Source organism: Augochlora pura, chromosome 7 (genome assembly GCF_028453695.1).
Source record: "Augochlora pura isolate Apur16 chromosome 7, APUR_v2.2.1, whole genome shotgun sequence".
NCBI lineage: Eukaryota > Metazoa > Arthropoda > Insecta > Hymenoptera > Halictidae > Augochlora > Augochlora pura.
Genome location: NC_135778.1, coordinates 31,851,646 through 31,865,807, shown reverse-complemented (window position 1 = coordinate 31,865,807; position 14,162 = coordinate 31,851,646). Strand labels below are relative to the sequence as shown.

The 14,162-nt window shown below is 34.0% G+C and overlaps 3 protein-coding genes across 4 annotated transcripts; 2 read left to right on the top strand and 1 right to left on the bottom strand.

Moving 5' to 3' along the window:
• The first annotated feature begins 2,054 nt into the window (after positions 1 to 2,054).
• On the top strand, positions 2,055 to 5,020 carry LOC144471991 (uncharacterized). The gene is made up of 3 exons (XM_078184619.1): positions 2,055 to 2,065; positions 4,291 to 4,627; positions 4,706 to 5,020. The coding sequence occupies exons 1-3, from the start codon at positions 2,055 to 2,057 to the stop codon at positions 4,970 to 4,972; spliced, it is 615 nt and encodes a 204-aa protein (XP_078040745.1). The 3' UTR covers positions 4,973 to 5,020.
• A 1,977-nt stretch (positions 5,021 to 6,997) lies between these two features.
• Positions 6,998 to 10,636, top strand: LOC144473867 (BBSome complex member BBS7). 2 transcript variants are annotated; one of them, XM_078188197.1, is made up of 13 exons: positions 6,998 to 7,296; positions 7,366 to 7,555; positions 7,625 to 7,793; positions 7,859 to 7,935; positions 7,999 to 8,251; positions 8,322 to 8,584; positions 8,650 to 8,839; positions 8,918 to 8,998; positions 9,065 to 9,208; positions 9,270 to 9,391; positions 9,448 to 9,557; positions 9,628 to 9,907; positions 10,289 to 10,636. In XM_078188197.1, the coding sequence occupies exons 1-13, from the start codon at positions 7,155 to 7,157 to the stop codon at positions 10,419 to 10,421; spliced, it is 2,154 nt and encodes a 717-aa protein (XP_078044323.1). In that variant the 5' UTR covers positions 6,998 to 7,154; the 3' UTR covers positions 10,422 to 10,636. The 2 variants fall into 2 exon arrangements, with proteins under 2 accessions (XP_078044323.1, XP_078044324.1); XM_078188198.1 differs by having other exon boundaries at positions 10,071 to 10,636.
• Positions 10,637 to 10,780: 144 nt separating this feature from the next.
• Positions 10,781 to 14,030, bottom strand: LOC144473868 (uncharacterized). The gene is made up of 8 exons (XM_078188199.1): positions 13,813 to 14,030; positions 13,136 to 13,463; positions 12,557 to 13,075; positions 12,323 to 12,479; positions 12,032 to 12,250; positions 11,818 to 11,960; positions 11,081 to 11,727; positions 10,781 to 10,991 (listed from the first exon to the last, which is right to left on the bottom strand). The coding sequence occupies exons 2-8, from the start codon at positions 13,379 to 13,381 to the stop codon at positions 10,973 to 10,975; spliced, it is 1,950 nt and encodes a 649-aa protein (XP_078044325.1). The 5' UTR covers positions 13,382 to 13,463; positions 13,813 to 14,030; the 3' UTR covers positions 10,781 to 10,972.
• Between the last annotated feature and the right edge of the window lie 132 nt (positions 14,031 to 14,162).

The window sequence follows — 14,162 nt, the reverse complement described above, 5'->3', positions numbered from 1 at the left end:
TGTCGCACCTGATATATCATTCTTACTTTATTATAGCTTAATATCTGTTATTCAATATATTATTCTTAATTGAATATATTTTAACATATAATATCACATTCTTTCCTTAATATTATTTTACTATATTATTTCAAATGCAATTTCGATTCGATATATTCCAATTTGCAATTGAACACAGCAAACTTTATTTAATATATTATTTAACATATGAGCCTTCGTTTAATATATTGGGAGTACAAATTAGTTCGGTCCGTTTTTTTGTGGTGGAAAATGCATTTATTTCGAGAACAAAATGAATTAACAGATTAATCAAAGTATTGTCCATCGCTGTTTACTACTTTTCTCCACCTCTCAGGCAATTTTCGAATTCCATCTCAAAAAAATATCTCATCTTTTGAGGCGATCCAAGTTATAAGCCAATTTTCGATTTCTGCGCAAGAAGTGAATCTGTGACCTGCCAAATCGTGCTGCGTCTGTCGGAACAGCCAGTAATCAGAAGGAGCAATGTCCGGCGAGTACGGCGGATGCGGTAAAATATCCCATTTGAGCGTTTCCAAATAATTTTTCACAAGTATGGAGTAATGCCTCCAATTGTTTGTCTTCAAATTTTTTGGCTGCCCAGAGCGAGGCTTGTCTTTAACGCTAAAATCACCATTCTTAAGGCGTCGAAACCATTCCCTACATGATTTATCAGTTGGAGCATTGTCACCATAGACTTCAACAAGCGTTCCATGTGCTTCAGCTGCACTTTTCTTCCAATTAAAGAAATGCTGCTTAGTTAACACAAAACTTGACATATTCAACGGAGTAAAAAACAGGTGTATTAAATAAAACTCAAAGCAATATAAACTGAATGTTATTGGCAGATATCTAATCTCTCAGAAACAATTGACATCAGTTGTTACTATGAAACAGTCATAACAGTTAGAGCTATCTTTTGAAAACGGACCGAACTAATTTGTGCTCCTAATATTTTAATGGAATACCTAATATATAATTCTTAAGTTAACGTATTCTATAGCTAACATATATTAATTCTAATCTGCAATTTCACGTATTATTTTTAATTTCATGAAATCTAATATGTAACTAATCATTTTTATTCTAGTTATATAGTTTAATTTTAATCTAGAGTATTTATCGTAACCTATTATTAATGTAATATACTCTAATAATTGTCTGACGTATCATTTTCAATTGAATACATTCTAATATATAATTTAATATATGAGTCTCACTTGACATATGTGTCCTAATGCGTAATTTAACATTTTGTTCTTAATTTAATGTACTGTAATGTACTCGCTAGCGTATCGTTCTTAATTTAATCATTTATCCCATCATTCCTAATTTAATACATTTTATTATGTCATTACGAGTCCAATACATTTCCATATATAATTTATTTTAACATTTACAAGTTAATAAATAAAAATTCGATTTTTATAAACCAAGATCTATGATCTTTTCAATGTTATTTTATCGCAACGTGCCAATCATTTATTTTAATATGCACTTTGATGAAGATAATTAATTTTGTTAGTTAAATGACGTTTTGGCTTCTTACCAGTGGAAATAGTGTCGCCCCGAAACTCCACATATGATTATCCCCATTTCCTTCGGTATTCTAACGAGTTCTAACTACGCTTTCTCCGTTTTAGTTAGTCGCCGCATATACTTGATTCTGTCCGTGCGTGTGGAAATCCAGGAAAGAATTGGTATGCATTTGAATTCGCACAGGCACATCTTCATTAAAAGTACGCCATGGGAATGCATAATCTGTTGGTACGTCATTCTTGACGTAATTAGCTTTTCCGGTGTTACGTTTCGCGAGACAGCGCGTTTAGACATCATTATTTTATCACCAGACTTTCAAATAATTATTACTTTTGATTCTTGATTTTCTGATTGCAATAAAAATATAAAGCTCACCCTAGGGAGAAATTTTTACATAGATTCCGTCGTTTTGTGCTTATTAAAGTGAAAATCGTATTGAATACAATGTAATAACTTCAAAATTTGCTATAACACATTATTGACACGTGTTGACTAATATGAATCATTGGTATGTTGTTTTTTGTTTGAAAATAAATATTAAGAACATGTCCGTGCAGACACACGATTATTTACAATACTTTAAATGTACAGCGTACGTACGATATTTACTTGTACTTTGATTAAACGATTTAAATTGCGTCGTGGCGATAAAGCTTTGAAATAAAAACATGCAGCAGAAAATTTGTACGGCAATGATTTATTTTATATTAAATTTTATATTGTTAGCGAAACTCTGCGAGCAAATTCCAATAAGTATATGGTATTATAAAAGTAATTTTGCAGTTTCACTACGTTAATGCATATAAATTTCATTACTGTTGAAAAATTGTATTCGATAACATTGAAGAAGAAAGGAAAATGAATCATTACATTAAAAAGCTGTTGCAACGGACTATCATTGTGGTTAATTAGTCAACGCGATGATTAATTGCGTGGAGTTTTTTCGCTCTGAGCATTCGACGCTTATTTACAATAGTTTCCCAACGATTTAATTACACACCTTCCGCCTCATTTCTGTCTTGTCCTCTCGTTGACGGTTGTGCATGCGAACATGCGTACTAAATTTGTCCCTGTTCGATCGATTCACAGTATCATTTTCACCTAAACGCAACACTATCTGTTTACCATAATGGCGGGCACAGAAGTGAAATTCCAATTAAATCTGAAATTGCAATCGCAGAGAATAAAAAATGCAACTAACTGACTAAAACTGTACTAACTTTGTATTGCATTTTCAAACAAATTTTGAATCTTTTGAATTTTGAATTTTTTATTTCTGAATTAATTTTAAATTATAGTAATATGTTCATTCAATTTTTAATTTCGTTAATAGAAAAGTTTAGGGAAACTTTCAATTAGAGCAACAGTAAATTGAGCATGTGATTAATACGCGCCTCATATTGTATTTTAAGTTAATTATGAATTTTATTCATAGAATTGTAATTAATTTTGAATAAATTAAAACATAGCATATATTAATTGCACTTTGAATTTCACTATCAGCAAATTCTAAGGAAACTATAATAAATTGGAATAACAGGAAATTACACTTGTGCTTGATACTCGCAAAATTTTAATTTAAAATTTTTAAATTTACATAAACAGAAATCTTAATTCAATTCCAATTTATAGCAACAGGAAGATATTAATATTATTGATAATTATTAATATTAAAGCGTTACAAGTTACTTTCTTATTATTACAAACTTTTAATAACATGCGGAGTTTATAAAATTAGAATGTCATATAATAAAAGTTAATTTGAAAAACAAATTAATATTAACTGCAATATCAATACTTTACAGTAATATTTGTATTGTAATTGTCACAAGTAATAGCAACTTGCCGCTCTGCCCTTAAGATACAATGTAAACTTCGGTAAGAATTAATCACTGAATTACATTATATTTCGCATTAGTGACGCCATCTATGGGTTTATAATACAAGGATGGGCATAATGTCCAATAAGAACAAACAGAGACATCTTTGAGCCAACTTTTCGGGCGACTTTAACTCCCCTGGTATTAATAAAGCATGATAAGCAAGGTTTAGAAATATACCACCATAGATGGTGCCACAGTCGCGTCAGTTGCGCCGAGCTTCGGCTAATTTTTAAAATATTCTGTTGAGATAGCATGAAATAGAATTATCATAGTACGCAGTGTTACATGGAAGTATTATTAATTCACATTTTAAAAACTCATTCAATATTGACATTAATAATTATTTACTTTTGAGGTAATTAATTTGTTCATTAACTTCAAACAATTTTACCATAAATATTATATTCAACATTTTTCTTGCCGCGGTTTCTTTTCTAAGTTTTATTGTTAACAAAATTTTATTTATAGGTAGATCGCTATGTCTCTATACATATACTGTATAAATAGCGGCCTACGATCATAAGAATTATTAATATATAATATATTTTTGAAAATGTATTAAATACTATAGATTTATTTCAAATCATGTTCCCCCGGGTTTACATATGTCACCTGGGGATAAATGTATTAAATACTAACATTTTCTCTGACTCACCCCATATATGTACAGTTGATGTCGATGTATAGAAAAATTACTATACTGTGGTTTACAACATGCTATTTACATCAGTGAATGCTAACAATGTGTCCATACTTAAAACTAGTTAAATGATCAGTCAAGATTCCTTTTACCACCATTGTCACAGTGTGTCCTACTTTTGTCTGTTTTACAGTAATCATTGAATTGGAGTTTATTTTATTTACAGATCACAATATTCTGCATGGCGGTGGTCCACGTGATCTGCGACCTACCACCGGGGACCAGGCGCAACACATATCTACCACCCGAGCCAACAAAAGGATACAATTACGACACGCCTGGGATACCGTTCCCAAAACCGACCACCACGAGACGACCGTTTTCTACGACGACGCCTTATCCAACCAGACCTTTTAATAGTCCTAAACCGACCACGAAGTTCCCGTCAACGAGACCAACCCCTGGTACAGGGTACCCACCCCCGGGTCCAAGACCCACTCCGGAATTCCCTGATTATGGGACACCGACTGGCCCTACTCCTGGTGGTGTGAGTATCAAACTTATCTTATAAATAACGTTTCAAGAACCACAGCTCAAATGAATGAAGTATAATAATTTGTCATAGCATGATCACCACCATCATGAGCCAGGCATGCCGTTCGACTTTAATTACGCGGTGAAAGAGGACGCGTTTGGTAACGACTACTCTCACAACGCCATCAGCGATGGGGACATTGTTCGTGGAGAGTACAGAGTCCAACTTCCGGATGGAAGAATGCAGATCGTTCGGTACACAGCTGACTGGAAACACGGGTTCAGCGCGCAGGTTTCTTACGACGGGAACCCCCGTTTTGACGTTCCTCGGCCGACCGGCACCTTCGCGGGATATTAAACACCTCGTCGAGCCTATGGTTGCTAAATCGTATCACGTTGCGGGACCCCATACACCTAGAAACTAGAAAGAATCGAAGATTATTTGTTAACTCGTCCTGAGACGCTCGAGATCTTTTTCTCTTTACATAAAAGTATATTTTATCGAGACATTATTATCGAAAATTAAAAGTACATAGTTTCAACTGTAAACTCAGAAGATTTCATTGAGACAAATTTCAAAAGATGATGAATATCTAACAGAATTCGTCTAGCAGAAACATTAAAAAATAAAACAAAATAGTCGTTTGAATTAAATAAATGCAAGTATCTGGCATTGATTTTTAAGACAAACGAATTTTCAAGTGGAAAAATACGATTTTGGTCCAGAGGAATCGTTCATTTTTTACTAATAAGAAAATTTTAAAGATTCTGTGACAAATACTAGATGTGTCCAAAATAACAGATTTGCAGTCTTCTAATTTTGAAGATATTCAGCTAAACAGATTGTGCTTATCTTTATGAAGTTTTCAATAGAATTTTTAGAAAAGTCTCTTTGAAGATAAATGAATTACTTTTGCTTATCTAGGTGTATGTCATCCCTTAATAAAAGTTTGTCTCGGGATTCTCGCCGTCTCGTTGCATACCACTAATTAGCCGAATCGTTTGGATAAATGAGATTCCAATGTATTATCTTCTTTTCGATGTCGCTACAGTTGCGATTGATCCTGATTAGGTATTTGGGCATTCAGAGGTTGATGTTACTTTACTAATTCTTCTTGGACTTGAAGAGGACGATGACTTTGAATGAATAATGTTAGTAGTACGACACTGAAGTATTTAATTTTCAGAAAAAATTATTTCCTGAAGAAAATATTTGAATTTAGAAAAATAGTTAAGTAAAATTAATTTATTAAGAGGATAATAAGGTTTAAATCATTTTCGTAAACGATCAGAGTTCGCATAAACCATATATCCATTTAAAAAATTTGAGAAAATGAGTTAGAGTTCCCTTCGGTTGCATGAAGAATGTTGAAAACGTTCTCGTTAACAAACTCCTTGTTCTTCCAAAAGTATGAAGGGATCGAACGGTTAATTGTGAGTCGCATTTGGAAACATTGTGGTAGCATCCTTCTGCAGGATCAAGTGGTTTAACCGTAGACGTATTCCTTTAATTTCCTGCCAGTACTAGATACAAGTAATAAGAGCAATCCCTTAGCCCATATTTTCTATTCCTCAGTTAGTTGTGTCCAATGGACACGTATACATAGAAGGAGCAAAATAAAAAGTTGTTCAAATCAAAGTGTACTTCTTTCTAAAACACAAGATGTCAGTTAAGAACTAATTTTTGTAGTAGTTATATTTAATTTAATCAGCGCTAATAGAAGACCAGTACTAACCCCTTGCAGTTCAGTTTCTTGCAATGATTTTGTTCTAAAAAACCATAGAAAATAAACAAGCATACTACATCTCTGTTATGTCAGAGATCTTAATAATATAGCCAAGGAGATGATGAAGAAGGGAGAATTCATTGTATTATTTTTTATAATAAAAATATGTATAATTTAATATTTCTTTTTTTTACTCTATTTCTTGTTATGCTATCAAACCAGATAAAAATTCTTATTGTGCATCAGAAATTATTTTCATAGTTAGGATACATACTTTGCAAGTATTACACACTGAATAATCAATTCTTAGAACTATTAGTCTTGACATAATCTACAGAAAAAAAATAAGTTTAATAGTACACTGACACTACCAACCCTAACTCAACCAATAATTGTAATGCATTGTATAGAAAGATTATATAATAATTCATTTGAATTAAAACATTGTTAAATATATGTACATATATGTACAACATAATTGGATTCAAGAAAGTCTAATTTCTGCAATGTCTAAAGCAATGCTTACTATTCTTTCAAATTATAGACATTTTCAATTGAAACAATGTATATTAATCCAAAAATTAGTCTACATATGAAAAATATGTAGTTTGTTGTGCCAGTGTTACTATGGTAAAATTGATCGTCGCGCATGTGCACCGAAAATGTTGTACTCCAGTATTACTGAAACAAAACGAAGAGTGTGGAATTCTATTAATTGTTAGATAAGACAATGATATATAGTATTTCTCCAGTTTTAATTTGATTTTTTAAAAATTTGATGATTTATATTGACACCCAAGTTTGATTCTCAACATGACTCTGCCACTGTCTAGAGTTGACTATGCAGCTGTGGGTGTCACATCCAGAGGCACGACGAAAATCTTCCCTCTATCAGACAATAGGCAGACTCAAAAGTTTGCTGTCGGTGATCATGATGGAGTGTTACATATATATAGTAAATTTCTTGTTGTATTTATCTGACTGAGTCTTCACAATTGTTTCATAAATGAAACTTTCATTGTAGGCATAAAGAAAGGAGAGCTGCAGGTGGCGTTTAAATCCTTGCCAGGACCAAAGATCAACAAACTGGTCCTGGGAGGCACAGGACATGATAAGATTTATATTGCCCATGAAAATACGGTGAAAGGATATACAAAAAAAGGAAAGCTGTTTTTAGATTTTGATACAAATCTTATAGATCCTATTTCAGCAATGTTAGTGCTTCACATCTTATTACAAAGATTGTAACAGATGCATTTTATAAATTTGATATACTCTCATAGGTACGTGCTTGGACCCGATCTCGCTGCATGTGCCAGAGATCTTTATCACAGATACCATGATTGCAAGGATGCTGATTCTTACCTAGCAGGTGAAACCTTGTATGATGTGCTTCTTCTACAAACTGATGGTGCAACAGTTTATGCTCTTCTTGCTTGCGGAGATTGCGCAGTAGGTAATCAAATTACTAAAAATAAATCATCTAAATTGATCTCAATGAATTCAATGTCTTTCAGGTACGTGTCCTTCATGGCACAAAGATTCCAGCAGTTCTTAGACTACCAAGCATACCCACAGTGTTATCTCTATACAGGTACCTTATGTTGTACAACTTATTTTAATTCATTTTTTAACAGTGATTCTTATGGTTTTACAGAGAAGGTGAGCTTGAATCCAAAGATAAAGTTCTACTTGGAACAATGGATGGTAGAGTGGGATTACTCATTCTTCAGGGTAATAAAACATTGAGGATTACTTGGCTACTAAATGTGACTGGCTCCGAGGTCACTGCATTAGATACGTACGAATTGCAAGATGGTTTGGATATACTGATTGGTAGGCAGGATGGTACTGTCGATGTGTATACTTTCCCTGATGAGGAGTCATTACCATCCCTTCGGTACCGTTACGTAGGTATACACATCATATCTAAATCGCCGTAACAATATTATAACAGACATTGTTAATAATATCTTCCAGAATGCCAGTGAAAGCATCAGTTCGGTGGGAGGTGGAATAATTGGAGCTGCAGGATGTCCAGAAGTCCTGGTGACCACTTACTCAGGACGAATATTTGGCTTGACTACCAGATCCCCTGGACTTCTAGAAGTTGATCAAAACGAGGGGATAATAAAATTGAAAGCAGAAATTCAACAATTACAAGACAAACTTAATGAAGAGAAAGAAGCAGCAAATTTTACGGTTGATCCGCTAGCACCATTAATTTTATCAGTGAATCATAGGTAACATATTCATTATTCATACACGTATCTTTCAGAGAAATAAAATTTAAATGAATTGTTTCTAGAATGGTTTTGAACAAAGAAGATGCATCGTATTCGCTTTCCATAGAACTTGATACTCCTATTGATAATATTTTGGTGCAGTCAGACACCCCGATAGAATTGTTAGATGTTGAAAGTAATAGTGCAGTTGTGAGTCTTTCTGCCTGTAATCCAAGGGATGGTAATTTTGTTCTTGCTACCTACCGTTGTCAAGTGAGTAAAGATGGTAGAAGTAACTCACTGATTTATCAAACTTGTAGAGTACCTTTATAGTAATTATTATATTAACAGGTAAATATTAATCACCTTGAAATGAGAATAAGAACTATTGAAGGACAGTCAGGTACCTTGCAAATCTATGTAACTTCACAGGTACAATATTATGTGTACAATGCCCTATTGACTTGGATGAACTTGAATACATATTTTAAATTGTAGGTACAGCCAAAGTGTTGTCGTAAAATATCAATACCCATATGCGCCCTTTCACTTCACTCAAGACAATTCGAAGATGAAAGTCCAATATCTTCTACTGGACCTTTTAATGAATTAAAATTGATTGGAAGCTTTACAGTGGCTGAGGTATTTTCATAAATACATTTTTCATTTTAATTTTTATTAATTGTATACTGATCTGCTCCAGATGCATGCCTGGCTTTCTTTGACATTACCCAATGTACCTGAAAGGCCACACTTACAAGATGGTGAAGCAACTTTAACATACATCTCATCTTTCGTGGGCACAACTCTCAAATGCACTTATAAGTAAGATTTCTTCCATACTACGACTTTGCTGAGTTTCTCATGTTTATAATTTTCAGAAAAGGAAATGCAATCTTTTTGGGGGAGAATATATCGAGCATTATAATACTGAGAGACATACTGACCAGAGAAGCAACAAAGAGGAAAATTAAATTAGATGTGTTTTGCGGTATGGTATTCTGTTGCCATTAAACCTTTTATCACAATCACGTAAAGTACAATATAGGATACTTTTATAGGTATTGCAGAAGGTAGTATATCCAGAGTACTGGAATTGGTCCTCCCACGTTTGAACCTTGCTTATGACCTGACGACAAAGGTAAAAATTTTAAATGCGCTTGAGGAATGGGAATTGAAGGAGAATCCAAAAGAAAATCTGAGTTTAGAGTATCAAGAATTACTGCAAAAGGAAACAGAGATTAAATCACAAATGGCGAAAGATAATGAAATTTTGGGGAGATTGCATGGAGTGATTACTGACCTTTACGTTGATTGGGAAAGAGCTAAACGATCTCGCAGGTAATTATATAAACAAAATGATATTTCACTGCTGTGTTACAATTAATAAACTCTTTCATTTCAATTTTGCTTGCCGTTTATTTTTTGATTTCTCTCATTTATCTAATCAGTATCATATTTTTTCTAATCCATGTATAAAATATTGTTCATTTATTTTCCCTAGCTATACGATAAATTATAATTAAAAAAATTAGGAACACAATTTTTAACGTATTATGAATAATGAATACATTATTTGATGAACATTCTTTATGAAACAAAAATCTTTAATCTCTAATATGTTCACATATTAAAAGATCGGAGTCGATTTTAAAATTTCATTCTACAAAGAGGTAAAAACATTTAATAAATTGCACCACTCTACATTCTGTAACATTTCAGAATTAGTAGCAAAGATGCTGCCGAAAAACTTAGTGCAGCACTCGAAACTAGAGAAATGGCTCAGCTGTTACAAGTTTTCATAGATACAAGTACCACAACACCTGTACCATCTTCAGCTACTTCAATTACCTAAGACTGATCTACAAATATTTTTATGGTGAATGCAATAAAAGTGGACCACGATGTTTCTATAAATGTCTTTACGTAAAAAATATATTTTTCAACGACGATTCGCGATATAAACGGCTAACTTACCTAGACTTAAAAATGTACATGTACAATGTTATTTTGTATTACTGTTAATTATAGTACAATATATATATTTATATATGTGTGTGTATATATGCATATTTATATATATATATTCATATTTATGCGGATGAATTGATATATGTTTTGTAGGATTTCCCTTTAGTTTCGTACTTTCCGTAATTTCTTGCTAAAAACAGTCTCAAAGTGCTTTCTTAAAGAGTATACCGCAGAGAAACTGGAAAGTACACTATGCACATTACATAGGCAGTGAATCGATGAGTAGCACTTCAATTAGTCATTTACGAAGGTACGTAATGTCAAAGCTTCATGTTTATAAAATAGATATTTCACAGATTATATTTCACATTATTCCAAACACATGATAGTGCACTATGGTACAAAAACAACTTCCGGCTTTACTCCCAACAAGTGTTACATAAAGAAGTACTGCCTGTAATAGTAATGATACAAGCAAAATCAATTGTCATATATGTTCCCTGTGTTTTAAAAAAATATAACGTAAATTTGTAAATCACTTACATGTTATCAGTAGTACGTACAACCGCTTCCAATGGATCTCTCTCTGGATTAGCATCTGAAGTAGTTGTTACTGTGTATTCTAAAGTCTGCCCTCCCGAATGTGGTAAGATACTTTCAGGATTATCATCTGGCGGGATAATTTCCACGACGCCGTTAGCTTCCACTTCTAGTTTCAGATCTCTAACAAGATCTTGGATCGTTTTTGCTTGCGCTTTCTTGTCATTTTCGTCTTCTATGTTTTTCACCGTAATCACCCTGCTCAAGGACCTCCCTTCAGGTCTATTTCTAGAATGTGTGTGCATATGTCTCTTCATATCACTTCGCACTCTGAAAGGCTTCCCACAGACTGTACATGGATGTGGTTTCTCCCCAGTATGTATGCGTCGATGATTTTGTAGGTAACTACTCGCTCTGAACGTTTTGTTACAGTATTCGCATCGATAATTCTTCTCGCCAGTATGGATTCTCCTGTGAACAATTAAGGAATATTTTCTGGCAAAGTCTTTCCCACAGTATTCGCATTGGTACTGTTTCTGTTCCGAGTGAATGCTTGTTGAATGGTATTTCAAGTCTCCCCATTGACGGAAATGTCGACCGCATTCTTCGCATTTGTAAGGCTTGTCGCCACTATGAAGCCGTTTGTGCACCTATAATGACAACAACTTGATTAATAAATATATAAACTACATCTATATAATACTGTTAAACATTAATATTCAACATTTTATCTCAAATACCTTTAATGCGCTCGCCGCGAAAAAGCTTTTACCACAGACTTCACACTGATGCGGCCGTTCCCCACTGTGAGACCGCATATGATACACTAAACTATTTTTATGGTGGAATGACCGATCACATTGAGGACATGTTAATTCATCACCTATAAAAACAAACACCCTTTTTTAAATGCTGTGCTCTGAAAAGTACACATAAGTCAGTAAATATACACACTAGATTTCCGGGCTTTGAAAATTTTCTTCTTTTTCGATGTCTGTGGAATGTCAGTCTTTTCTTTTTCATGTAAATCCTGCTCATTAACAGTCGACGGTTTTACATGGTCCCTATGTACATGCTCTGTAACATTTGTAATAGTCCACAATGGTGATTCATTATTTACGGTAGATAGGGGAGATTCTGTATCATCATCTATATGAGCACCAGTTTCTTCCACTGCAAATATTGAAAATCGTGTCAAGTAAAGCATATAGAAAATTAATATTTGTCAAACTACTGTACTCTTACCAACACCTCGAATGCCTTCCATGAGATCTTCTGGTTCACTGAACTCTTCAATTACAGTGTTCTGTAGATTCTGTACAGACTCTGGTACAGATATTGTAATATTGGTATTTGTCGCTTGTGCTATTCTGGTTTCCTGCTTCACAGGCTCATAATGCACCTTGTACATATAAATGATATTTCATTACAATAGATCTTAATTACAATAAATTAAAACTAAATTTGAACACCAATTACCTTTAGATGCTCAAAAAATTTTAATTGACTGCTAAACCTAGAGCTACACAGCTCACACTTAAATACATGAGTTTGCACATCTCCAGTTGATTCTGCTTTTGTAGCATTCATATTTGCCTTGTTGCTATCTTTCTTTGCAGAGCTCTTTTTGGTCTGCTGCTTCAATTTACGAGGAATCCTCTTTTTGTGAGGTAAAGACCTCTTTGGTCCAGAAGTTGCTACAGTGTCTTCGCTACTTTCTGCAGACACATCAAGGTCATATTCGCTCTTCACATTTATGAATTCTTGTTTCACATTATGCGATATTCGTTTAAAAGGTTGTAAAGTTGGGTATACTGGTGGACCATTTGACTGTGTTACAGTTTGAATGGAATAAGTATTAACAGGTGTTAGAGTCTCTAAATGAGAAACATCTGGTAATGTTGAATCATCATGTTGAGACTGACTATGAAGTTGCTGCTGCTTCTGTTGTTGCTGCAACTGAACTGCGACCAGAGCTGCTGCCAATCTGCGATCTTCCTATAGAAATAATTGGAACTCATTACCTATTTCATAGATGTAAGAAATTCAAATAATTACCTCTGTTAATTCATGCTGTAATAGATCATCTGCTTCATAATATTGTGTTGCAGTAGCATAGTCTGTTCCAACACCAGCATTGATCATATCAACGACCATTCCTTCAGAGATTAACTCTCCATTCAAAGTTAAAAGTGGCACACTCTTGCCCAGAGATTCTCCATCAGCCCTTTGTATGGTGATATATTGTGTACCTTCCATTCCTTCCAGCAGCACAGTTTGGCTCTCTTCTGTTGTGACTTCCATAATTAATTGCTTTTGCTGCTGACAGGACAAAGTGTCTTCTACGAATATTTCCTTTCCATTTGTAACAGCTAACTGTTTGAGCCTGAAAATGACAATGCTGTTGTACCTAGACTTTTGAAGGAACATTTCAAGTCACACACAACTTATGTTCCCAAAATAACTGAAATTATATGACATGGTTAAATAGGATTATACGACTAAATCAACAAACATAAAGTAAAAACAAAAATCATTATCATTTCGTAATGGGTTTGAAATGAATTCTCTGCAGATGAAGCCGACATCATAGTTCAAAATTCCCGCGTTCGCGTACTTTAGAGATGACAGCGGAATCAAGGTCACTGCACCCGGAGCTCTTAGAAAATTTCTCTCATGGCTTGATTCACGTTCTTCCGGAAAAAAACGGTGTTCTCTGATCTCCTTGTACTAACCTCCGTAAGCCCAAACGGATTCCTTGTCTTCTTTTCCCGAAACTCGAGCGACATAAACAAAGCAAAATATTGAAACACTGTAGGACAAAATGTGACAACAGTGCTTGGGTCTTGACGCCATTAGAACGGATGTTCCCTTCCCTCGCCGCCTTCACAGATAACTTGTTGACGACAACATAAGACTTCGAAAAACACTAGAATTTTCATTCTAATTCCAATTTTCTGCTTGAAGTATTTTCGTTTTTCATCATTATCATAAAGTATTTCAATCGTTTTTTTACACGCATGGTTGAACAGCGTAACTACTTTCGTGTAAATGATTTCGTTTAAATTTCGTGAAACTTGCAGGG